Source organism: Gekko japonicus, unplaced genomic scaffold, assembly GCF_001447785.1.
Source record: "Gekko japonicus isolate JY-2015 unplaced genomic scaffold, Gekko_japonicus_V1.1 scaffold2507, whole genome shotgun sequence".
Lineage (NCBI taxonomy): Eukaryota > Metazoa > Chordata > Lepidosauria > Squamata > Gekkonidae > Gekko > Gekko japonicus.
In genome coordinates this window covers 107677-134857 of record NW_015162026.1, presented here as the reverse complement: position 1 = coordinate 134857, position 27181 = coordinate 107677, and the positions used below count along the sequence as shown (strand labels likewise).

Genomic DNA, 27181 nt, shown 5'->3' with positions numbered 1-27181 from the left:
GTCAGACTGACTGACCTGTAATTTCCCAGATCTCCTCTGGAACCATTTTCTGTAGAGTGTAAAGCAGGGGAAGGATATTCTTACGGGTGTAGGTGGCTTGTGTACTTTATGTAGCAGAATCGTTGATACAAGACAGAACATTAAGGTTGTCTTAAAAGATGTGAATCGGTTCATGTGCTGTCTATGCGTTTTTCTCCCTTGTCTTAATTTCAGGCAAATGACCATGGAAGCAGGGGACTCGCAACAAGATGGCAGTGCAGCAGATTCTGTGGCAGAGAGTGATTCTGCTAATATACAGTCTCTGTCTGGCCAAAGTCAGATTTCTGCTCTAGCTCAGGTAACTTTAAATGCAATATTTATTTTTAAACTAACAGTGAGGTACTGTCGGTAAATTAAACAATTTAATCGGTCTCTACACTCTCAGTCCTGATTCACATTTTCACGCTATGGTGAAGGACAGAATATTGGCTCAAAGATATTATCCTGGATGAGTGTTGGCTCATTATTTAAAGGCCTGTTTTACAGTCTTTATTTGGAGCCTCACCCTGTAGTTAATTTTTTTTGGGGGGGTGTTTGTGGGTATTTTTGTGTGCGTGTGCGCATTTATGTGGTTATGTGCTTGCATGCCTGGAAGTCATGGCAACTTCTGGTGATCCCTACTGCGGACTTGGATGTTTTTCAGAGAGGTGGCTTGATAGTCTGCCTCTGCATCCCGAGCCCTGGTATTCCTTGGAAGTCTTGCCAGAGTCAGCCCTGCTTAGCTTCCGAGATCTGATGAAATCGGGCTTGCCTGAGCTATCTGGGTCAGGGCTTCCTGTAGTGAGTTATTTATAACCTGCCTGGCCCTGCAAAGATATTTTACTTATGTGTGTGCAACACAGTTTAGACCCTTAGGGCCAAAACACGTCTGGCTTAGTGATTGTATATTTTTATGTGAAAACATTGTTGACATCTTGTCATCACTGTACGTGCAATTGTAATAGGTTGCTGTATATGACATTTTTATTTTTCATGTATTTATGTTGTTTTTAATCTTTATCTGGTGCACTCTGCAATAAATATTTATATTTTGTCGAAGGCTTTCATGGCTGGAGTTCATTAGTTGCTGTAGATTTTCCGAGTTGTGTGGCTGTGGTTTTCGCATTGTAGAACCTGATGTTTCACCAGTAACTGTGACAGCATCCTCAGAGGTATAACACAGAAAGATGGAGCACTCTCTGTGTCAAGGTGAGGAGAAAATGGTAGGCAGGTAATTTATATCTACTCCAGAAGGTGGGGTGGGGCTGAGTCATTATCTTGTAGGAGTTCCCCAGGCTATGAACATGCTAATGGAGAATCTGCACCCCACAAACCGACAGTCTGGCTCCGGTACGCAGATGATACCTTTATCATTTGGAGCCATGGAGAAGTAGAATTGATGGAGTTTTTAGACCACCTCAACAACATCCACCCCAACATACAATTCACCATGGGAAAAGAAGTCAAGGGTAAACTCCCATTTCTAGATATCATGGTCATCCGGAAAACTAACCTTCAATTAGGTCACATGGTCTACAGAAAACCAACTCACACTGACCGTTATTTACACAAAAACACCAATCACCACCCTTGGCACAAAAGAGGCATAATCAAAACATTAGTAGACCGTGCAAGACGGATATATGAACTGCACTTTCTCAATGACGAACTAAATCATCTAGATCATGCACTTCAAGCAAATGGCTACTCCAAGAATGAAATCAGAAGAGCGATTAAACCAAAGGTAAAACAAACAACTGAGAAAAAACAGCCTTCCACAGGAAAAGTGTTTTTGCCATATATCAAAAGAATCACTGATCAGATGGGAAAACTTATGAAAAAACAGACAGCCTACAAACAGTATTCAGACCCACCAGAAAAATACAACAGATGCTATGATTGGCAAAAGACAGAAGAGACCACCTCGCTTCTGCAGGAGTGTACTGCATACCATGCAGTTGTGGACAAGTTTACATCGGGACCACACAGCGTAGCATTCAGACAAGAATAAAAGAACATGAAAGACACTGCAGACTTGGCCAACCTGAAAAATCAGCAGTGGCTGAACATAGCCTAACTCAAACAGGACACAGTATTTTGTTCCAAGACATTGAAAAGCTGGACAACACTTCCAGTTACCATGTCAGATTACACAGGGAAGCCATTGAAATTCATAAACATAAACACAGTTTCAACAGGAAAGAAGAGCGTTTAAAAATAAATAGGGCATGGTTTCCTGTCCTGAAAAACACAGAAGGCCCTACATCTGACAATAGCACTACAGATAAGATTAGAATTTCAACAGACTATCCACATACAAAAGAACCTCCTCAGGAAACAGGAAACCTCCTCAGGAAACAATCCATATACAAAAGAACCTTCTCAGGAAAGCGCCTCCATTAGCATGTTCATAGCCTGGGGAACTCCCACAAGACAATGACTCAGCCCTACTCCACCTTCTGGAGTAGATATAAATTACCTGCCTACCATTTTCTTCTCACCTTGACACAGAGAGTACTCCATCTTTCTGTGTTATACCTCTGAGGATGCCAGTCACAGTTACTGGCAAAAAGTCAGGTTCTACAATGCCAAGACCACGGCCACACAACTTGGAAAATCTACAGCAACTAAATATTTATATTATTTTTTCATATTTTTGATACTCAACCTTTTGAGTATCTAACTTGATTTTCAGGTTGGGTTTGTTTCCATTTTGTGGTATCTTCAAATCCTCACTCTGCCATGGAGGCTTGCTGGGTGACCTTGGGCTAGTCTGTCTGTCTCTCAGACTAATTTACCTCACAGGTTGGTTGTGAAGATGAAATGGAGAAGGGAAGGATGTTATAAGCTACTTTGGGTCCCCATTGGGGAGAAAAATGTGTTATAAATGAAGTTAAACATATCAATGTTGTAACCACTATACGACTCTAGCTTAGTGCTGGCCTGCAAACTTAAATGCAGTAGGCCAGTAATGTGTAATGGAAAAAGGGGTATGGGACTTGTATCACACAAACCTGGGTTCAGAATTTCATTTAGCTGTGAGCTTGAGCCACTCATGTTGTGTAGCCTAACTTTACATCACAGTTGCTTGGAGAACAAAATGAGATAATCGAATGTACGTAGCCCTGAGCTTCTTGGAGTGTGTGGGAGGCATATATGAATAATTCAGAGAAATTAACATTATTCTATTCAGATCTCTTGTGATGCAGCACAAAATTGACACAGAAAGTGACAAGGCTATAGTATCGTACTGCCTATGTCAGACTCTTAGTGAAGAGTTGACTGTGCTGCCCTGCAAAAAACCGACAGAGAGAGTTTGTAAGGTGCAAAACCCACTTTTGCTTCACTTTTGAGTTGCTTAGAAACTAGCTAATTCTGCAGTGTCAAATAATCAACTGTTATGCAAACTATTTATAATCCCTTCTGATGGCCATAATTCTATCTGACGATTATACATAATGTGATGGTTTATGAGTTGTCTGTTTAACTGGCTGGTTGAAAATCAGAAACCATGAAATCCACAATTCAGTCATTACCTAGGCAGGTGAAAGTCTGCAGGTCTGTTTGCCGTTCTTAGCATTAGGAAAGATTTATTCCACTGGAGCCTTCATTGCTAGAATCTATTCATTTTCTTAAAAAAAAAAAAAACAGAAATAGAAAAATTGAGTTGAGTGGTTCACCATTTGGCATTCATTTGTACAGTCATGTACCAGCATACTGATATCCCAGTGTCTTGGTAGCCAATAATGTAAATAGGTAGTGTGGCGGCTGTGGGGTGAGAGAGAAAGAGGGGGAGGACTCTGAGGATGATAGTCCAAAGGGGAATAATGGGGAATCAACCCTCTTTGCAGTCTAAGAGAAGAAGAAGAGATTGGATTTATACCCTGCCCTTCACTTGGAGTCTCAGAGTGGTTTACAAACTCCTTTCCCCTCCCTACAACAGACACCCTGTGAGGTAGGTGGGGCTGAGAGAGCTCTGAGAGAACTGTGCTGGAGAGAACAGCTCTGACAGAACTATGGCTTGCCCAAGGTCATCCAGCAGTTGCAGGTGGAGGAGTGGGGAATCAAACCCAGTTCTCCCAGATTAGAGTCCACACACTTAACCACTGCACCAAAGTGGCAGAGACATGTCAGCTAATGCAGCAGCAGGGAAACCAAGAGAAATATGCAGTGTGTGACAGATTCTGGTTCCAGTTATAGGACAAGAGGCTTGATTCAAAAACAGAAGGTTATTTTCTTTCCAGAGTTAGCAGAAGGGGCAGGGATAAGGTGGCCACTCAAGTGTGCTACCTGATTGTCCAAAGAAGGTATATTTCCAGGCAGGAGAGGTATGTCTGGAGGCAGTCTTGGTTACCTTATTGCTGTGGCAATTCAAACAGTCCACAATGAAGGCAGTTCGAACAGTCCACATTACGTTATAGTAGGAATAATTGGTCTTATTTGTGGGAAATACAGGTGGTGTACAATTCTTTCTTTGGAAGAAATCTAATGCAGCAGGCTTCTTTGAGGCTGTGATTAATGGCTAATTACCTAGTAGTGGGCAAGGCTCAACTATTAGCTGATACAACTGTTTTCTTCAGTCAGGTGTGATGAAATTAGGCACACTCCTATCCTTTCTGTGGGCTTTACTGTATTTGTTGTGGTAGTGGGGCAGAAACTCTGTTTCTTGGCCTCAAGTGACTTGCAGAAAGAGGCTGGTACCTCATCAAGGGGGCGGGGGAGAGACACAGTAAAAGGGAAACTTGGTGGCAACACATTTTTTTCCTTCAGTTTTTTCCAGAAGGGTTTTTAATAATAATAATAATAATAACAATAATAATAATAATAATAAATACTTTATTGTCATTGTACATAGTACAATGAAATTAAAGATGCAATCTTCTCCTCCACAAGCATTCATTCTTTGGTATTCACCAAAACTCTGGAGGTATGAAACACTTGGGTACTTATCTCTGTTTTTGAGAAATCTTGGGAGCTAGTAATACTGGATAAGAACCGACTAAGTAGCACTAGGCAAACCACTCTCAGACGGTGTTCCCAATTGGCTATAAAGGCAGGGGAAAAAAACATTATTATTATCATTAACGATCTACAATCTGTGCTGGACAATGATACTCCTGTCTCACAGGCATTAGGAGGCAAACCTTTTCTTGCCCACAGACAGCTTCCTAACCTTCAGCAACTTCTCACCCACAACAGTGCCCTTCCAGACATGAACATGGACTCTGGAACCAAAGCCTCCAACAAATCAAGGTGTCATCTTTGTCCCCATATTCACTCTGACAACACAATCACTGGACCTAAGCCATCAGCCATGCCATCTCAGGTTCATTCACTTGTTCAGTGTCCACTGTTATATATATGCCATCAAATGTCTGCAGTGCCTTTCCATGCCCTACATCAGACAAACAGGTCAGTCCCTACACAAAAGAATAAATGGACATAAATCTGACAGTAAAAACCACAACACTCAAAAAAACAGTGGGAGAACATGGTAATCTTCCAGGTCATTCTGTTGCTGACCTAAGACTGACAGTCCTCAAGCAGAGAAGCTTCAAGGTGAGACAATAACATGAGATTGCTGAACTTGAGTTTATTCACAGGTTCAGACCAATGGACCTCCCAGGGCTGAATGTGAGGACAGAGGATTCTTATCTCACTATAGATGCTAATTTTCTGCCCCCAAAGCATTTCTCCTCTGCTCAAGCTGATTACAATGTGCGTTGTACCTCTGCATCCTGCGTTCCTTCTTTGCAACACCCCACCCACCTTCTTACTGGGATAGAAGAACTACGGGATCTCCATTCTGACTCATATCCGATCAAGGGAGTTTTGACTCTTGAAAGCTTATACCCCGAATACCCTGTTGGTCTGGAAGGTGCTATTGTACTCTTATCCAGCTGTTCGACTGCAAACCAACATGGTTACCCTCTGAAACTTCATTAGTTTCTCTGGGTCCTCAAAAGTGTTTTATAAATATTGCTGCTACTGTTATTCTTTGAGAGTATGCCATGCAACCTTTGGGTTTTGTCTGCTTCCTGGTCTTAAAACAAACACCTTAGGAGCTGGGTCTGACGTATTTCTAAATGCATTCTTTGTCTGTTGAATAAAACAGCTTTGAATGTTAAGCACCAACCAGACTGGAATCCTGAACATATCCTGCCAGAGAGACAGAATACCCATTTATCTGAAACAAACTGGTCCTGACCCAGGCTGCCCCTGTGCGTCTGACCATTTCTGGCATTACTCTGTGCAGAGCTATAAAACTTGGCTTCCCAGGTGGCTGAATTGTTCTGCAGATTGTCTGCTTCTAGTAACTGAGAGTCTGCACAAGCATTCAAAGTGCCAGCCTCGTAGCCGATTCCCCTCCTCACTGACGTCAGCCTTGCCAGAACTGCTGCAATCAGTCCATGAGTAATCTAGCAAACATCCACGAATGTGGGAATGCTCTGGTGATTTAGGGACTAAGAAATAGTGCGGTGTTACAATATAGCAGTTTTAAAAGGTGAGAAAACAAACCCATCCCTCTAAGTCTTTGTTTTTAGTTTAAACAGTGTAAAGATAAATAAAGAGTATTCTTCTTTCCTACAAGAGCAACGGACAGTGGCAAAAAAACCCCCAGGGCCTGGTGGAGATTCCTTTCGGGTGCTAAAATATTATCATAGAGGATTTTTAGTCCTAAGTAGCTGTAAGTATGGATTTATATTAGAAGAGAAGGGCCTTCTAATTTATATTAGAAGAGAAGGGCGATGTGAACTTGCTCTTTGTGTATGTCCTGACTTCTAGATATAGTCTTCCTTCTATTGGCCACATTGGTGTGGCCTTGTTTCACCGTGCTCCTCTTAATGTAGGTGACACAACATATTGCATTAATCATTGTTACAGCTGGTCCAACTGAGCATGTCACATAGGCTTGCCAACCTCCAGGTGGTGCCTGGAGTTCTACCAGAATTACAGGTGATCTGTAGTATGGAGATTGGTTCCCCTGGATAAAATAGCAGCTTTGGTGGGCAGACTCTGGAATTACAAACCTATTGAGCTCTCTGCCTTCCCTAGGAATTTCGAAACCCAGAGTTGGCAACTCTATATAACCAGTCAAAGGTGGCTCTTAAGGATAGTGAGTCTCCCCCTCTCCTCAGTATTACCCACTAGGGTTGACAACTTCCAGGTGGTGGCTGGAGAGCTCTTGAGATGACAACTGATTTCCAGGTGACACCTGGGAAAAAAATGTTCACTTTGGAAGGTGGACTCTATGGCATTATAATGCATTGAAGTCCCTCCCCTAACCTGCCCTCCTCAGGCTCCACCCCCCAAATCTCCGGACGTTTCACAATCTGGAGCTGCCACCCCTACCATTACCTCTTTGGGTACCCCAGCCAGCATTCAATCACAGTATGTTAAGCTCCTATACCATTGATCAGCATTTCAGAAAGCTTGCTGGAGGCTGAATAAGCTTAATTCACTCATTCTTAGCCTCCATCCCAGAAAGAAGCAGAAGCCACTGCAGCTGGAATGGGGCCAGACAGGCCTTGTAGCTGCCTCTGCCAGGCCCAGAACAAGGCTGGGCAGAGTCCATCCTCTTGCAAGGGGGGCAGTGCAGAGGTCTTCCCTCCCCCCAGTGTTGTACCTCTGGAGGTTTGAGCTGGTACTGACTTCCCCTGGTATCTAAAGAGGAAACTAGCCTGTCATGCTATTAGGCCTAATCCAGTAATAGTCATAAGAGGAGCCCAGCTCTGTGCCCTTGAATAAAGAGGTAAATATATATATATACACAATGTTAAGGAAGACGTGAACCATTTCAAGGGCTTTTAGGAGGTCAAATGTGACAGAGGAGAGCAAGTACTCAGCAATTCGACTAGACACACCCTCCAACAGAAGCGGGCCTTATTTGGAAAGACCAGTAAGAGAATGCTGTTGCCTCCAAACGAGGTTGGACCATACATGATGATTATATTGTAGAAAAACTAGAAGTGTTTGATAACTTAGTATTTGATAATGGTCATTGTCAGATGAAGAAAGGAATAACATTAATAACATGGTTTGCCTTGTTTCTGTAAAGTTTAATAGAAAAATCCTTGCTCACCTAGTAATGGTCTCTCCCATCCTGTGCTCCCCCCTCCCCAAAAAAAACCCTCATTTTTTCTAGTGTTGCCTTGGCCACTGGCTTTCACTCTGCCAGGACAGGTTTACATTGTAATTGAACTCTGAAGTTTCTGGCTGGCCTCAGGCAAGTTGCTAGTTCTGAAGCTTCTGTCCCTCTGTCTATTAAATGAGAAGTGTAAGGGAGAAATCCTAAAGATACTCAGAAGTAAGTCCCATTTTCTTCAATGGGGCTTGTTCCCAGGAAATCATTCTTAGGACTGCAGGCTAAGGCACAGTTATTTCTGGAATGGGGCGCAAAGGGGAAGGAGTGAAAGATTATCACGGACAATTAATATGTATGAATGAGTGTGCTGTACCACTATCGTTGAAGTTTTATCTCTGAATAAAAAGAACAATGAGTATCTCTAGGGTCAAAGTTAGGGACTTCTTCCTATTACACTATCTGTGACTGAATATTCATTTGCGTTAAGGGTGCTGATGTGGGAATGTATTTCTGTAAATCACATGTTACTGTGATCTCAGGTGTGAGCTAATAAGTTGTCACTATTTTATTCCTGTCATGTTGGAACTGTTGTTCAGTTGATTTCAAACCATACTAGATAAAGCAAGATCTGACAATTCTCAAGACCTCAGTAATCTCATATGAATGAGTGTGCTGTACCACTATCGTTGAAGTAGGCAAGCCATCTCTGAATAAAAAGAACAATGAGTATCTCTAGGGTCAAAGTTAGGGACTTCTTCCTATTACACTATCTGTGACTGAATATTCATTTGCGTTAAGGGTGCTGATGTGGGAATGTATTTCTGTAAATCACATGTTACTGTGATCTCAGGTGTGAGCTAATAAGTTGTCACTATTTTATTCCTGTCATGTTGGAACTGTTGTTCAGTTGATTTCAAACCATACTAGATAAAGCAAGATCTGACAATTCTCAAGACCTCAGTAATCTCATAGAACAGGAATGTAATATAGAACTGGGAGCTTGAACAAACCGGTATGAATTGTTACTCATTTCTTTTGTGAAACGTGTTCCTTACCAACATATTTTTAGAAAACACCTGCATTTTTTAACTTGGGAAGACGTAGACATCTTTGTGAGATACTGAGATGTTTGGGGGCATTCTTAACCCAAAAAAAAGGAGGCCTTTTCAGTTTTGTTTGAAAAGTGTTGTAAAAAGCATGTGTCAATGACGGATGTTCTGTTATTAACAGGGAAGCACAGTTACAGTGAAATGCCCAAATCAATTCACAGTGTAAGCTATGATCTTTTATTCTATTAGAAAACACCAAATTTCCTGGTCCAGTCATTTATATTGACTTCCAAATGCTTATGTTAGCTTACTTCATTGTGATCTCTCCACTACCAGGTATCGGTAGCTGGATCAACAACTGGAAGAGGATCTCCCTCAGTAACTGTAGTGCAGTTGCCTTCTGGTCAAACAGTCCATGTGCAGGGAGTGATTCAAGCCACCCAGCCTTCAGTCATTCAGTCACCACAGTTGCAATCTGTTCAGGTTAGTCATCTCTTCCATATCTTACTCCAGGCTTTGCTTAACCTTCACGGCATCTTGGGCTTCTCATCATTGTCCCAGCTGTGGACAAAAGAATCTCTTGTACTTAAATGTCAAGGGTTGGTTGTTGCCAGACTAATATTTTGCTTGTTGGCAGTAGGAGGAATATATTAATATCTTGTGTTTACTTCTTTGATTGTGTCAAGGCACATTGTGTAGGCACATAAATAGTATAAATATAGCTTTTTTGGGCTGTCCTTTTCCCATGTGTTCCACTTTTTTCTTCTTCTAGGTGATTTCATAGCACAAAGTAATTCATATATTAGGCAGGCGTGGAAGTCTGCATGGCCAGTTTGCCATGCTGTGAAAACTACCTGGCACAGGCATATAAAGCATATACTGAATTTTAAGTATCTCATATTTCTTTTAAGAATGGAGTCCATAGTCCTCCAGACTGTGAACTTTTCACTTTCAGAAATGTAACTGAGTATATTTGACACTGTAAACATTTTATTAGAGAACCTTGGCTGTCACACACATTGTTTCCCAGCATCCTTTATACCAGGGATCCCCAATATTTTTGAACCTGTGGACACCTTTAGAATTCTGACACAGCATGGTGAGCGCAGACACAAAGTTGGTTGCCTCAAAATGGCTGCCACAACTTACCTGCAATTACACAGTAAAGACCCTTGTGCTGTTGTGGCACCTATGTTGGCAGCTGCTGACCGAGCAGTGTTTTTAAAAATTTGCACAGCCAATTAAGTCTCCAGTGGCCAGTCAGAAGCCTTGCTGGGCGAAAGCCCCACCTGGCCCCGCCCACCTTCTAAATACACTTGGCAGGCACCGCTTTGGGGACCCCTGCTTTATACAGTGCTCCAGTTGCTGCCAAGCCGCAAACATTCCAGAATGCCTCCCGATGGGTTTATTTCAAATACTGTACTAGAGAATACTGTTTGGTTTCCAGAATAGGAGTTTTTCCAGTTCTGATTTCATATATTCTTCCTTGATGAAATAAGTGTGTGTGTGTGTGTATGGTGTGGTGTAGTGGTTGAGAGCAATGCTCCCTCTAAGCTGTGGAGTCTTGTGAGCAAAAATTCTACTTTGTGTGCTACTGGCATTAAAGTTGTGAGCAAGCGATTTTGGCTGCTGCATAAATTAGTTTTGCTCTGGAGCCGTCCTTCCTGAGCTAAGACAAAAATGTGTGAGCTGGAGGCTAAAGAACTGTGAGCTAGCACACACTAACTCAGCTTAGAGGGAACACTGGTTAAGCGTGTCAGACTAGTATCTGGAGGACCCGGGTTCAAATAATCACTGATGCCATGGATGCTCACTGGGTGACCTTGGGCCAGTCACCCTCTCTTAGCCTAACTTACCTCACAGGGTTGTTAAGAACAGCCCTTATTCTCACCGTGCCTAATGTGTCTGTAATATGTATCTGGATTCACCTTACACTCATGCACACACTACATTTCCTTTGGTTTTGCAGGGAGAACTAATAGAAGCTAGATGGCCCTTCTTTCCATTTCCTTTTCATGCACACTATGATCTCGACTGGCTTTTTCTTTTCCTTTTTCCCCTACATGCAGAACACTTTCCTTTTCTGATTTTGAATTGTGTTCCATTGGCACTTTTATAACCTTGCTCCAGAAGTCCACTTCCATCTGCAAAGCTTTTCCCTAGTCAGCTCTGTCTCACACTCCTAATGGAGCCCAGGGAGGCTGTGGAAACTGTGAACCACTGCATGGAGGCAGTTTTGGTATAGATGAGGGCTAATAAACCGAAACTTAATCCTGACAAAATGGAGGTGCTACTAATAGATGGAAGAATCCAATCAAGAATTTAGGGTGTCTTCTGTTCTGGTTAGGGTTGCACTCCCCATGAAGGAGGAGGCTCATAGCTTGGGGGTGCTGCCCAACCTTGGGATCTTGTTGGAGAATAAAGTGGTGATGGTGACAAGGCGCAGGCTTCATCAGTTTCACCCAGTAAGCCAGCTGCAACCTTTCCTGAGCAGAAAAGATCTTGCCAGTGCAGTGCATGCCTTGGTAACATCTGGATTAGACTACTGCCATACCCTGTGTGTGGGGCTTCCCCTGATGAGTGCTTGAGAACTACAACTGGTAGAAAATGTTGTGGCTGGAATGCTAACTGGAGTGGGTCGTAGGGATCATATCACTCTGATCTTGTTTACCTATACTGTTTCTGAGCCCAATTCAAGGTGCTGGTATTGACTTTTAAAGCCCTATATGTCTTGAAACCAGGATACCTTAAGAACTGCTTACTCCCATATGAACCTGCCTGATCTCTGCCATTTTCTTCAAGGGCCCTGTTTTGGGTGCTCTGATCTTCTGAGATGACATGGCTAGTTATCCTGCCCCCCCCCCCCCCGAAAAAAGGGCCTTCTCTGTTGTGGCACCAAAACTATGGAATTCTCTTCCTAGGGAAATAGGTTTGCTCCCCTGTATCATTGTCTTTTGCCAGTGGCAGAATATAAATGTCTGTATATATTTTAAAACTGATTTTAATGTTTCTGATTATATCCTGGTCTGCAGGCCAAGTTGGTTAGAAAGACAACAACAATGTTGGAAGTAAATTATTTTTCCTATATCCATTTCCTGTATCTATGTGAAACTGACTTATACTGAGTCAGACCACTGGTCTGTCTCGCTCACCTGCAACCTGAGATCCTTTAATTAGAGATACTAGACAGTGCACCTGGGACTTCCTGCATTCTCTGTAGTGAGCATCCAGCAAGCAGCACTAAATACATTTATTTGTGAAAGAAAACAGATACCCCGGGTACATGCAGAGTGGAAACAATGGGGAAGTTGCTGTGCATGTTGACCCGCAGCCATGATTTGGTGTCTGAGTGAAAACTGGGATTATCAACATCCTGAATATATCATTAGAAGTTATTGCCACACTTTATCATTTACATAGGACTACACTTTTAAAATTGTAGACTACTTTCTGACAGTGCTGCAAGGGAGGTCACTAATATTAGAAGCCAGGATTCCATACTTGGACTTGGGCAGCAATTGCGCAGAGTTCTGATAGAAGAACCTCTAGAGCTGCACCCCATTTGTACTGTAGGCATAACTTGTGCATGAACTTTCTCGGCTCTGTTCATATTGTAGGTAGCGTCTGCTACAAATGCAGATGAATCGACAGAATCGGAGGCTGTAATCGATCCTCAGAAGCGCGGGGAAATACTTTCAAGGAGGCCTTCATACCGGTAAGCTCTGCTTTTTTTTTTAACCAGGTCAGTCTTTGCTTTCTGATTAAAAATCAACCACTCTTTAGGAGTCCTGAACACATGCCTGTCCATCTTTGCATTAGAAAAATTCTGAATGATCTTTCTTCTGATGCACCTGGTGTCACTAAGATTGAAGAAGGAAAGCCAGAGGAGGACGGAGCACCCACTGGCATTCCCACCATGGCAGTGCCAACCAGCCTTTACCAGACTAGCACTGGACAGTACAGTATGTATGCCATCTTATCAGATAGACTTCTTTTTGTTTGTTCTACCTTTAATGCGATTTTGAAACTTGGAACTGTTGGGGAGAAGGCAAAAAGAGGATGGAAAGTTCTGCATTAAAGCTTGCATTCACTTCACTGGGACTGAATTTGGCAGATAAACAGGCCCACAGTGACTCACTCCTGTCTATCCTATCCTGTTCTGTCTTAAAACACAAACATTATTCATGCTTCCAAGGCTACAGCTGATAACAAGAAAGAAGCTCCTTTGCCTTCATGATGAAGAAACATGAGGGAACTTTTAAGCTGTGGTCATTTTAAAAACATCTCCGTACAAAATCTCAGGATGCTTGCTTCTTGGAAAGTTCCCAGGTTAACTACTGTAACAAGGGGATCCAGTTTGGCTCTTCTCTCATAGGTTTGGCTAACACTGCTCTGGTGGCTCCTACCACTTTTCCAGGGAAATATTTATTTCCTCAGAGCAGTGCTGTGTTAAGCTAAGCCATGCCTGAATCACAGAAGTGTAGCCCAGTTCCTGGAAAAGTGGTGGTAGACCAGTCTTCTGACATTTGAGGCACTCTGTTTTTCTGAGTTAGCATTGGAGCCATGCATTACTTTCACCTCCTAGAAACCTGGAAGGAGGCACACACAGGACAGAGATTGATAGACATGCAACAGGTGACCTACTCTGAGGGCAGGTAATTTGAGCATGTCTCCATATCAGGTGTCATTGGATCTGTAAACCCCCTCTAATCCAGAGAGACCGCAGAATGATTTGCTCTTGTAGAGGGCAGTAGATTGGGAGGTGGTGTCTCAGGACATCCCAGGAGCATTGAATTAATGCTTTATGGTGGCACCTAGATAGCATTCTCAAGGCATGCAAATGTGCTCTGGAACAAGTTCTAGTCCAGTAGCACCTTAAAGACCAACACAATTTTCCAGGGTACCTGACAAAGTGAGCGTTGACTCACATAGGCTTATACCCTGGAAAAATGTGTTGGTCTCTAAAATGCAACCGGTCTCAGATTTTGTTCTGCTGCCACAGACTAACACGGCTACTTATCTGAACATACACCGTGGCTAACTGCCTTGGAACCTGTTTCATACTCTTGTGTCTGTGATCTGACATTCCTTTTGCTTTTGTTCAGTTGCTATAGCCCAGGGTGGAACAATCCAGATCTCTAATCCATCATCTGATGGTGTTCAGGGGTTGCAGACATTAACCATGACAAACTCAGGAGCTCCTCAGCCTGGTGCTACCATTGTACAATATGCAGCTCAAACATCAGATGGCACGCAACAGTTCTTTGTACCTGGGAGTCAAGTTGTTGTCCAAGGTAACTTTTCCCCCCCTTCAAGTATTGTTTTCCTAGTGATGTCGGTAATTCACAGGGCTGTCCTAAAGGTAGTTACACTCTTCTGAGCTCATTGATCTTAGTAGATTTAACAGTGCAACTCTGCTTAGCATCGCATTGCCAGCTGGCAGAGAAGGGTTTCTAATTTGGTGGCTATATTAGTCTACGAAGTATAAGACGCATGTGGCTCTCTGTTGTTTCTGACTTATAACAGTGGTTTGGTTGGCAAAAAACATAACAAAGCAAAGGATTAGAGAAAAGTTTTTAAAATAATAGGCTTGTCTTTATCAAAGATTGATATGATCTATGTAAATGCCTGTAAGAATTTTTTAGGTATGTAACAGTTAGTAGTGTTCAATGGAACAATAATTATTGAAAACACTAATGTATACTTTTCTTGCTTCAACCAACTATTTGAAATGGCTTTTGTAACTAAAGATGTGAAAGTTCACATAACAATTGGAGCTTTTAGCTTTTTCACGCATTGCATGAGAACAAACTTAGGTTTGCCCCTAAATGTATGACCAATAAGGAACTGTATCCAATCCCAGCTTTCTAATGTGCTCCTCTGAAATATGCGTCACCTGACACTTGTGTATCATGTTAATGCTTTTTAGAAATACATTTTGTAAATTTTGTAAATTTAAGATTTAATGTGTGTAGTAGTCCATAGTTTACTTAGGAAGTAAGATGGTAGAAAGTATGGATATATAACTGTTGGAGGCACATGCAAAGAAAGCTGGAGGCAATATTTGTAAAATGTGCTAAGTAATGCTAAAGAGTCACTTCAAGTAGATTTTCTGGAGAGGTGGGCGTAGAATTGTTCTAAATAAATATAAACATATGCACATTTGACCTAACATGTAGGTGATAACTGGTTCATCCTTTGCATGCCTGTTATCCCATGATCCTCCCCTACAAAACTCTGGCAAGGGCCGGGATTATGACTCCTCAGGCAAATGAGGCAAGGATTATGAGTTTAGGCTGTGATTTTAGTCATGTAGCCATCAGTTTTATGTTGAATCCAATTCATGAGGGTGGGATTGGTCCCTGTCCCACTGCTCCACTGTATATTGGTTGTACATTGTTTTGGTGTTACATGACATGGGCTTAAGAAGGCTAGCTAATGAGACGTCGACCACTTGGTCAGTGTTTCTTTTCTGGAAGAAGTGATGATGCTAATTGTCCAGGGAATCTTGTTGTTGATATCACAAGGAAAGTGAATGGATTTCTATTATTTTAGACAGTCGGGTTTTTTTGGTAGTGGCAGTTGTGAATGTTTCAGTAACTCCACTCTAGGCACTGATAAATTCGGTCTGAAATATTAGGATCTCATTTGGTTGGCATGTGTACAAACAAAGAAGCAAGCCAAAAAAACCCCAACACATTAAAATGATTGTGAGAGGTGACAGCTTGTTTTGTGCAAGGAATTTGAGCAAACAGGTATGTTCAGTAAAATTGGCCTCTAAAAATGGCAATAGAGAGAATTCCCACATTAATTTGAACAGTAAAGTCCTTTGCATTTGTAGTCTTCTTTAGTGAAGAACACCTTGTGTGGTCCTCATCTGAGGAGTAAACAAGATGTGGCAGTAAACATGTTTCTTCCACTGAAAATGGCAACCCCATTCTCCTTCTTCATCCATAACATCTAGTATCGTTTACCTTGTATACCACAATGTTCTGTGTGTCCCCATCCCCCCACAGCTACACATTGTTGGTTGAAGGGGCTGGGAAAGCACAGTGTCTTATGACTTCAGAACACACAGTTTGTTCTGCTAAGGAGGTGGCATGTTCTACTAAGCACTGCAGAGGAGTGAGGAAGCTAGATGCATGGTGGCCATTGATAGTTCACGTCTCATGGCCTGGTGTTTAGTACTCTGAGAAGAAAAACATGGCCTACCCCATATTCCCTTCCATTGACTAAGGAGCAAAGGTTTTGCTGCTTTTGAACATGCCCTAGACTTGGATCCAGACCAAGGCAAATGGAGTGGAGTTTGTTACTTGTCAGCAGAAAGTCTTTTTCTGAGGTCCTGCTCTGTGAGACCTCACTGGCAAAGGTGAGTGAGCTGAGCACTGGAGAGCCTCATTTCCTTTTCAAGCCCCCTGCTCTTCCTGAAAAGCTGCTTTTAAAGATTAAGGTATCATTTCCAAGGGCTGTAGTGGGTAGAGGGAAATCAGTGGCAGTTCTCTCTTGCATGCACTTGCCATGTGCATGAGCAGAGAGCAAGAGTTCATGCATGGGGAGTAGAGTTTCCACTGATTTCCTTGCTTCCATGCCATGTCCCAGGTCTCAAGGGTCACCCTGATGTCCCCCAGCGACTCTTTGAGTGAGAGCTACAGTGGGAAGGAGAGATCAGCAGAGAACTCTGCACCAGTCATGCGGGTTTGGGTCCAAGCTGCTATATCCAATATTTGCCCACAGGGAGGTAGTTGCACTCTGTCTGAAAGCTATCTGTACTGTTTGGTTCAAAGACCTCAGGAGAAACAGCGTTAAAATACTAGCTCAATCCTCCTGCATCATCCAACACTCAATTACTGTTGGTCAACCATCCAGTGGGTTGGACTACCTGCTCTAGTAGTTCTAGCAGAAGTGTGTCGTTCAGTGCCTGTAATGGTGGTGGAGGAAATTGGGATTATCAGAATTGGTGTTTGAGTGGTTGGTGGATACAGTGGCTTTGTTCTTCATTGGTCTCCCTATGACAGTTGTGGGGAGGAAAGGGCCAAGTTAATTCCATAAAGGAACTGAATAAATTGCCTTCTTTTAATAACAATGCTCAATTTGCACAATTTTACAACTGTTCATTCCTGCAAAAGTACTCTCAGCAGTGCGACTGGGGATGGTGGGGAGAGAATCATGATGTATCTATGGGCCTGTAGGTAGGGTTGCCAGCTCCAAGTTGAGGAATACCTGGATATTTGAGGGGTGGAGCCTGAGGTGGGTGGGGTTTGGGTAGGGGAGGGACTTCAGTGGGGTATAAGGGCATAGAGTCTATCTTCCAGAGCAGTCATTTTCTGCAGATGAACTGATTTCTGTCGCCTGGAGATCAGTTATAATAGTGGGAAATCTCCAGCTACCATCTGGAGGTTGGCAACCCTAGTTGTAGGGTAGACAGTAGCATGAGATAATACAAGAAACAATCCTTTCTGTATAGACAAGAGACTAAATGGAGGGGAAATAATGAGAAGTTATGGTGAATGACTCTAATACTGCCTAGAGGCATGCAGTTTTTACCACTTGGTATCACGCTTCCTTATATCAAGGGGTCATTGATGGGGGAAACTCTCCTGCTGGGAAAACTAAAGCATGCTTGAGTAGTCTGAGTAACCTGAATGTATAACATGCTACAACACCGTGGAAAAGGACACATAACCTAATACAAAACAGTTCTGTCGTGCCTCTCCCCTCCTGACTTTTCATGGACGTGGGATTCCATTTATGTTTCCAAAGGCAGTTTTGAACTAGCTTTAGCCCTTGCTTACAAACAGCCATGTCTGATTTGCAGCCAGTTCCCTGGGTTTTGTGTGTGTGCTTTTGTGCTGTTTGAGACAGCGAGGCAAGGGTATATGTATAAAAAAAGTGAATCAATTGTTTGTTGGTTGTGGTTTTCCCTGGGCTGCCGTTTCAACAAGCTGTTCCAGTGAGAAAGCACATTAATGACGGGGTAGGCTAGTGAGGTCATTATGATGTCAGTGCAGGAGCTTGTAATCCTGCACATGCCTGCTTGTTTGGACCATTTCATGTTCAGCTGGTGGCAGAGAAGTCTCTGAGCAGAAGCTGGCCATGGCTGTCACAAGAGATGAAACCGGTAGGTGATTTTGTAAGCTGCTTTTAAAAGAGGAAATTCAGGCTGCAGTCCTGCCCTGGCAGTTAGTTTGCTTGAATCTCATTAACTTCAATGAGGTTTAACCAGTCAAACTATGTGCAGGATCACACTGTGTCTTTTGCTAAAACATCCAGCATTGTTGAGATATACAGCATTTACTTGCCAAATAGACTTTAATTTTATTTTAAATGTCCTGTGTTTTCTTATTTCCCTAGCTGTTGCAGCATTTTAAGGGAAATTGACTAGTTTCATTTTTCTGCTTTTCCTATCCTCAGTCAAGCACTGAAACATCCTTTTTCTTTAGAAATGAAACAACCAACCTGTCTTCTTCTTGGTGGTGGTGGGGCTTTCTCTTTTCTTAGGCTGGAAATATCTCAAACATTTCTTCTTTGGCTCTGAGCAGTTGGAGGGAGTTGTGAGACAGGCTCTGTGGAGCTGTGTAATCAATCCCAGAGTAATAACATTTGTTGCCTACAGATCTAAAGGACAGAAATAAAACGGAGCAGTGCATGGTACGGTGAACGTTCTAACTCTGGTGTGATTTTTTCCCCCTATTCCTCTGTTTCCTCTGGTACTTGAAAATGGTCTGCTCCGCTGCTAATTGAGTTCAAAGGGGCTGACGTCACTTAGATTTCCTGGAATCGTGTTTCAGTTAACAGCGCTGGAAAAGTTAAACTCCACAAACAAAATACACATTGACGTCAGCCACGAGTCATGCTGTGATTTAGTCAGTTCCTTTCTGTTCTAGCTAGTGCTGCTGGCACTGTGTATAGTGTTCTTCAGTAGCCTGTGCTGTCTTTCTGGAGAAGAGGCTCTGGTTTGCGTAATTTGTTTGTTTTGATCCAAATGTCAGTCTCTCCTCTGAAGCTATATACCTAAAGAGCACTACCTCATGGGAACATGGGAGCTAGGAGCTGTCTAGCAGACTCAAGTAAAGTTTATAATCTTTCTGATAGTGCACGTGTATGTGTGGGGGGGTGGGGATGATGAAGCTGCTCTTCCTGTCTTGTAGTGTCATGTCTGGTTCTTCATTCTGGTAGAATTTTTGATTTCTAAGCACCCTGTGCTGAGATTGATAATTCCTTATGGAAGTTTCACTTTTTGTAGGGTGGGATATATTTATTTGGGTTGTTTTTTACCTGTTATAATTTTATCCATTATGGTTTAGATTCGTCATACAATCTATACCCATTTCATCCCCCTCACCTGATTTGCTGCAGAATCTGCTTAATCTAAAAGCAAACTTAACTAAGGTTGTGTAATGCAAGGGGTTTCTGGAATTCCATTTGCTTACTTTAGTCCACCCTCTGCCTTCTTGGCTTGCTGCTCAAGCACTTTTATTAAGAGGATCTGTAATCAGTTCAAGACTTTATTGACAAATGCTGTGCAGAAACGTTGTAATATGTTGGGCTGGAGGCGTAGGCAGAAAAATATCATGGTGCAGAACTTCCAGACCCACCAATTTGCAATCTGATGTAACCCTGCGCAAAGACTAGAAATTGACCAGACTTGTATGCCTTCCTCTATAATAGACCAACATTTCCCCCTTTTTTGCATTTGATACAAATGCTTCCCAAGTATGTTTTACATTGATGGTAGGGTTGCCAACTTCAGGTTGGGAAATACCTGGAGATTTTGGGGGTGGAGCCTAGGGATCTCAGCAGGGTATATTGCCTTAGAGTCTACCCCCCAAAGCAGCCATTTTCTCCAGGGGAACTGATCTTTGTAGTCTGGAATGAGTGGTACTCCTGGGAGATCTCCAGGACCAACCTGGAAGCTGGCAACTCTAGTTGAGGGGGATGGTACACTTTATAGTCGATTCCCAGCAGTGAGCAGCATCACAGAGAGAATTAAAAGCAAAAGAAATGAAATGTTTAGAGCTTTAAAAACAGCCTTACTGGATCATATCAAAGATCCCTTTTGTCCAGCATCCTGTTTCCCACAGTGGACAGTCAGACACTCCCAAGTAGCTCCCAAGCCTGGCACAGAGGCAACAACCCCCTCCCCATTGTTGGCCTTCCTCCCCAAGGCTTAGCTAGAAGTGAATAACAGGCAGAATACTACCTTGTCTTGAACTGCTGTATTTGTTCGTTTGTTGTTAGCATTGGCAAAGGTATCCAACCTTATGCATGGTGTCTGGCAGTGTTTTTTTGGAAGCATTTCAGCAGCTAGCACAATTAACAGAATGATCTACCTGGCTGTCACATGCAATGTTCCCTCTAAGCTGTGGAGTCCCATGAGCCAAAATTCTACTTTGTGAGCAACTGGCATTAAAGTTTTGAATGGGCGACTTGGCTCCTGCCTAAATTACTTTGCTCTGGAGCCATCCTTCCTGAGTGAAGACAAAAATGCATGAGCCGGAGGCTAAAGAACTGTGAGCTCGCTCACACTAACTCAGCTTAGCGGGAACACTGGTCACATGTGGTTAAAGGGAGCAAGAAAAGACCCCTTTGATATTCACTTGCATTTGGCTGCTTAGTATGTTTAGCAGTGGGGAGGTTTGGCTCAAGAAATCCTGCCGTTCAGCAATCCACCATCCTTACAGCATTCTTTGGGCATGGGTGCCCAGGAGAACATCTAGTGATTTTTCCATTTTAATAAACAAAACATTCTAGCCCTTTGTGGCACTTTGTAATCCTAGGGCTCTCCATGGGAAAAGTGAATAGTCTAGATTTAATCTTTAACAATTGCAGGGGATTGACTTTTAGTACCTTTGCAGAACAGGCTTGCACAACTTGTGACCTACTGATCTAAACACACCTCGCCCGCTATATAGGGTGGCCTATTAGGGCTGATAAAAGCTAATTTTGCTCTGGGGCTGGAACTGGAAAAACAGAATTGGCAGGCCACTATGATTGGTGGGTCACAGGCTGTGAAGATCTGTCCCACAGTGTTGCCATACAGCCTCACAACTTCACAAGTAACGTGGACAGACTCTTGAATGCTTTTTGTTACTGTTTATCTCAACCAGCACCAACCCTCTGTTAAGTTCTGTGCATCTGGTAAAATCTCAGCAGTTCCTTACTGTTGTGGAGACACATTACTTCTGCTAAACTGAATTTGCATTACCAATGACTGCTAAAGAGTCTGTTAAGAACAGTCATCACCAACTGCAATGTAGCGGGCTTGAAGGAATATATATTATATCCCCATATGGGGGGCTGAGACAAAGATCTGTGCCAGCACCGGAAAAGTTTCTATGCAATCTTCTCAGTAGACTCTCTTGTAATGACTTAACAGGGAATGTTTGCCTGAAGTTATGGCACATTCTTATAGTGTAGGTTTTTTTAGGGTTTCTGACTTGCAGTCCCAGCTTTCCATCCTCATGAAAGGACAGTCACAGTGCAGCCCTGTACAGAATTGCACCTTTCTAAGCCTGCTGCCATCAATGAACTTAGAAGGAAGTAACTCTGTTTAGGATTAAACTGTTGGGCAGTCAGAGATAGAGACAGAGGGATGGAGACAGAGAGCCAGTTTGGTGTAGTGGTTAAGAGCGCAGGCTCTAATCTGGGAGAACCAAGTTTGAATCCCCACTCCTCCACATGCAGCTGCTGGTGTGACCTTGGGTCAGTCACAAGTTCTCTCAGAGCTGTTCTCTCAAGGGCAGTTCTCAGGAGAGTTCTTTCAGCCCCACCTACCTCATCACAGGGTGTCTATTGTGGGGAGGGGAAGGGAAATTGTAAACTGCTCTGAGACTCTGAGTGAAGGGCGGGGTATAAATCCAATCTCTTCCCCCCCTCCCCCCACTCCTCCACCGCCACCACCACTTAAAGTTTGGTCAGCATTAATCCAATTGATTTATTACTGAGAAAAGCAACTAATGATTTTTTCATGTCTCTCCGGCACTACTTTGTATCCTCCTGGTTTAGAGTATGCAAGTCAGCTTTCCAGTTACCTATTCGTGAGCTCACTGGAAACAATGACAGTGCTGGCTCAAGAAGACATTTTGCTGCCCGACACAGCCCGTCGCCTGACTGCCTCTGCCTCCCCCCTGCCGCCACCCCTGCTGTGCCTCCTTGGTCTCCCACCCCCTCTTCCAAAACAGAATGCAGACTACTTATGCCCTGCAGGCCTTTCCTGTTGAAATCCTTCCTTCTGTGAGAGTTCAGCCATTATTTATGTTACCCTTGCAACTGCAATCATGGGCAGAGTTTCCGGGGCAATTGAAATGTTGGCCAAACTCTTAAAAGAGGAATCGCTTTGAGATTTTAGGGAGCCAGGTAGGCTGTTACGGGAGGGCTGGCTGGGGGGGTGGGAAGAGTAAGGAGTAAGGAGACTCCCAGGTGGAACGTGGGCAGGGTCAGCAGAGGCCACGGGAGGCAGTCCACCCCACTCCACATCTGCCACCGGGGACAACTGAGACAGCCAGGTAATGTGCTTCAGTTGGCCCTGTGAAGTGATGAACTCTGACAACAATGCTCAGCAAGTTCTTTTGATTAAGTTGTCTGTCATCATGAGCAAGAAATATACAAAGCCACCGTTGACCCAGTCGTCTTTAAAACAAAACAAAACAGTTAAACTGATTGGAAAGACTTTAAAGAATACTTAGAGAAATATTGGGATGTAAAAAACAATTTATCTTGCTTCGATAACTATTAAAAAAAGAATGATATTTAGAATAAGCTTAAATGTATAAGAACAATAGTTAAAAGATATGTTACCTGTAGAATTCGATTAACGAACAAGGGGGAAAAGAGGGGAATATAAGATGTGGGCTGGAGGTTGGAGCACTGTGGGATGTCAGAAGAGGGGTGGGTAATTAGGAGAAAAGGATATATGACAGTTGGTAAAGTGACGTATGTTTGACTTATTAATATATCCTAATAAAATTGGTTTTTAAAAACAAACCCCCCCCCCCAAAAAAAAAACCCAGTTAAACTGAGAAACATCTTTCCAGGAGTCTCATTTAATTGTCTCAGTAAAAACTTCTAAATTCAGAGGCGTTCTTGGAAAAGTTTAACGTTTCTGAACCAGTTAATTTCACACTTCTAGCTGGGACAGTCGAGTTCCTGGAAATGCCAGGAACTGAATGGGCATTCCGCAAACTGGCTCCACCTTTAGCTCTGGTTAAATCAATCTTGTGTTCTGGCAAACAACAGGGGAGGGCCGTCACCCTCATGCCACTCCTGCGTTTCCTGGAAGCACCTGGCTGGGCTTTGTTTGGAAACAGGGTGCTTAGCTGGATGGACCCTTGATGTGACCCAGAGGACTGACTCTTCTGGCTAGTTTTCAGCTTTCGGAAAACCCTTTCGGCAAGAAACACTAGAAAATTCTTCTTTTACATCAGTCTTAACAAGATACCAAAAATAGATACTAGAAAATAGAGGCCAGGTGAACAGCATCTTCAGTGGCAGAATGTTGGTGCTGTTCAGTTTTGTCAGATAGTGAGTGGCTGGGTGCACAGGGGAGTGTTCCTTCCTTTCCAGACGAGGGGGAACAGCACCATATGAAGAACTTAGCATCCATCAGAGATGCCCACATCATTCCGAGCAAGTTGTTGGTTATCTAGACTTCAGATGGTTATCTAGAGTTAGACATCAGGTATCTCTGTGGAGCCAGACAGAGCTGGAGCAAATGCGCCCCAGATGGCCATTAGTGCCCCTGCTTTACTACGTGTCTGTACAGAGCTTTGCTGACTCATGTAGAGAGAATTTTAGGTTTTTGTCATGATAGATGTGGTTGGTTGTCTCTGAAGCTTAAAAAGATTGCTGTTTGATAAATGGAATTGGTAGCTATGCCAAATCTTGGTGATGCTAAAGAGAATGGAGTCTACAGAAGCACAGGGAGGAGTGTTAGACCTTATCTACACTAGTTGGAAAATATTGACGAAGGGATTGTTTCCCTTTAATTTTTAGCAAGGCCGTCTTTTTAGATACCTACTAGATTATCCAGTGAAAAACCTCAGTTGATTAAAGAGTACCTCCAATTAATTGAGAACAGAAGCACAGGGAGGAGTGTTAGACCTTTACTTATCTACACTAGTTGGAAGATATTGACGAAGGGATTGTTTCCCTTTAGTTTTTAGCTAGGCCATCTTTTTAGATACCTACTAGATTAACCAGTGAAAAGAGTACCTCCAATTAATTGAGCAGTAGACTTTTAAAATTCATTTTTATATATGGACTTTAAAAAGTGAGTGATAGGCTCCATTAGAACTATTGTAGTATTCATATGCAAATATATGCAGTTTAATTGCTTAGTCGTGCAAAATCATGACTAATCAACTATGATTTCTCAACTAGGAGGATCGCTCTAGTTCTTAGTAATCTCTTCCTCATTGTCTCCTCCCTTAGTGCAGAGTAAATCCTGTGTACTGAGAAGAGAATTCCCAGGGGGTCAGGATTCCTAAAAGGGGACTCCACGCTGGACTTGAGAAGTCTACTTGCCCCACCTAGGACATGTGTCACATGTTGCTGGCATCTGAAAAATAGCATGAGAGAGTGGGACATTACTGCACTTAGGCTGCCTGCCTGCCTGCCACTGTCCCTGCGTCATAGCTCATGGCGGGCCATACCTTATTGGGTGATGTCATCCAGTGAGGCTCAAGCTTCCAATGTGGCTGCAGGGGGGGGGCATGGCCCAAAGCTGCACCAGGGGCCTGTGCAGGGTTCCACAGCAACCAGTGGACAGGCCGAGGCAAGGCCAAACATCACTGAGCCAGTTCCCATAGACATGCCATTCTCACAAGGCCCAGGACTCTCGTAGGAGCTGGTTGAGGAGGATGACCATGGCTCACTGCCCTCCCATGTTTCTCTGCCTGAGAATGGGAGGGAACAGCAAGAGCAATCTGAAAGGAGGAGGAGGAAGACTTGGGTGAGAGAAAACTTCCCTATCTGTGGCCTCCAAAGGGGGAACTGTGGGGGGCACAGTTACCCCACACACACACAAGCTCCACCCCCGATTTCCCACAATGGACCGGTAGTTCTTGGGTTTGGCTATGAGTTGTGTCCTTTCTTGTACTCACTGTGTCTCCTTTTTCAAACCACAGCTGCCACTGGTGACATGCCAACGTACCAGATCCGAACTCCGACCACTGCCTTACCTCAGGGAGTTGTCATGGCAGCATCCCCAGGAACGTTGCACAGCCCACAGCAGCTAGCAGAAGAAGCAACACGTAAAAGAGAGCTACGGCTTATGAAAAATAGGTACTGTTGTTTTAACAAAAGGAAGGGTTGGTGTTTACTTTTGGGATCAGATGGCAGGAAAAGATTGTGGAGAAATCATTGCTGTTGCTGACAAGGACTTTTGCAGAGGGAAACAGTGAAACTGGGTCCTTGTCGATAAGCCCCCACGCCTTTTCTTGTGGCTGCTGAGGGGAGGGCACAGCTCCTTCTGTACCACTGATGGTTGGTCGCTAATTATCACCCCAACCGTTATAATTAAAGTATCGTTAATTAATGTCATGCTGCATTCCTTTGTCTCTCTGGTCTTTAGAGCAACTGTGGCCCCAAAGCTCATCCCAGAGCACTTAGAATGGCAGCTGATTTGAAAACAGGCATGACTAGTTGCTGGTGTGTCAGAATGCTGCCAACTTGTGACAACTATTGCCTTTTCCATTCTGGTTTTTCTTTTTCTGCCTTTTCTTTAGCTAGTACTTGGTGATAAAGGTACAAAAGGCAAGGTTGCCATCCTGGTGACTGTAAAGAAAGCTTAGGTCTCCCAAAGACCATGGAGACATATGCCGTTCTGCAGATCATGAAAGATCATCCAAGATAACTGTAGTATTGTCAGCGTTATTTTCTGTTTCCTGAAGAGAGTTAGCAAATTGGCCATTGGCAATAGGAGTTCTTATGCATTATGCAGGGCTTTCCTCCTAGAAATTGTTATTTGAGAGCATTATAAAGTGATTGTTCTTTCTGAAACATCTGCACCTTTATGGAATGTTATGCTCCACATAAAGGTACATATATAATAGAGCCATACAACATGCCCATGAAATTATATATTATCTTGTTATCGCTGGTGTTTTAGATGGAAATTTTATTTGTGTCTGATGCCTTTAATGAAGCTTCTGTTTCTGTAAAGGAAGGCAAAAGCCTTTTGTTTCAGTTTTTCACATGTTGGCTTTGTTAATTTTCCAACAGCGGACCGTATGAAATAAATTAGTACATTTTGCTGTCGACTATGCTTTTTAGGCTAGATTTGTGAATGGGCCTTTGTGTGACTTGAGCTTTGTCTTCTGCTTTCTGGTTGGTGCTGGCTGTTGTGCAGAATATACTAACCTTTATTTTGATACTTCCTGTGTGCTCTCTGTGGTCCCTGCATGCCTGCTGCTTAGGCTGATAGATGCCGCTAGCAAGTGCTTTGCAAGGAGAAGTTCCGCCAATTGCTGCTAACCTTGGTGTTGCTCATTGCCTTTGTGGTATTGCTTTTTCTCATGCCTTGTCATTTTAATTTGCTTGTCAGAGGTGTCCATCTCTCTCAATCCAATCCATATCATCTTCTCTCTTCAGATTAAATTCTAATGTCCGCTGCCATATATAACAGCAGGCACCAGTTTCTCTCCACACCTTTTTTTCTATCTAAATAAATAAATAGCGGAGAACATCCAAGCTACTTCATGTAGTGCCTCACTTTTTTTAAAAAAAAGTTTCCATTTCCAATAACAGTCCTGTGCTACTCATAATGCCCCCCTGCCAAGATTAGGCATGGGGAGGGACCGTGGCTCAGTGGTGGAGCACCTGCCTTTACATGCAGAGAGTCCCACATTGGGTCCCCCTGGCATCCCCAGTTAAAAGGATCAGGCGGTAGGTGATATGGAAGATCTCAGCCCGAGGCCTCAAAGAGACTGCATAGATAAGTACTGACCTGGATGGACCGATGGTCTGATTCAGTATAAGGCAGCTTCATGTTTCCATCAGGGGACCTTCAGAGTACCAATCCATGAGGACC

General features: G+C 43.1%; 1 protein-coding gene across 4 annotated transcripts in view; it reads left to right on the top strand.

The window, feature by feature from the left end:
• Positions 1-217: 217 nt before the first annotated feature.
• CREM (cAMP responsive element modulator) overlaps positions 218-27181 on the top strand; it is a 29501-nt gene continuing 2537 nt past the window's right edge. For 2 of the 4 annotated variants that reach the window (XM_015405518.1, XM_015405517.1), the window contains exons 1-2: positions 18205-18271; positions 25278-25434. In XM_015405518.1, the coding sequence (XP_015261004.1) occupies positions 18247-18271; positions 25278-25434 (182 nt within the window). In that variant the 5' untranslated portion in view covers positions 18205-18246. Of the gene's footprint in view, positions 338-12770; positions 12869-12972; positions 13116-14258; positions 14448-18204; positions 18272-19069; positions 19221-25277; positions 25435-27181 lie in introns of those variants that run through there. The other 2 variants (XM_015405515.1, XM_015405516.1) reach the window with 2 other exon arrangements.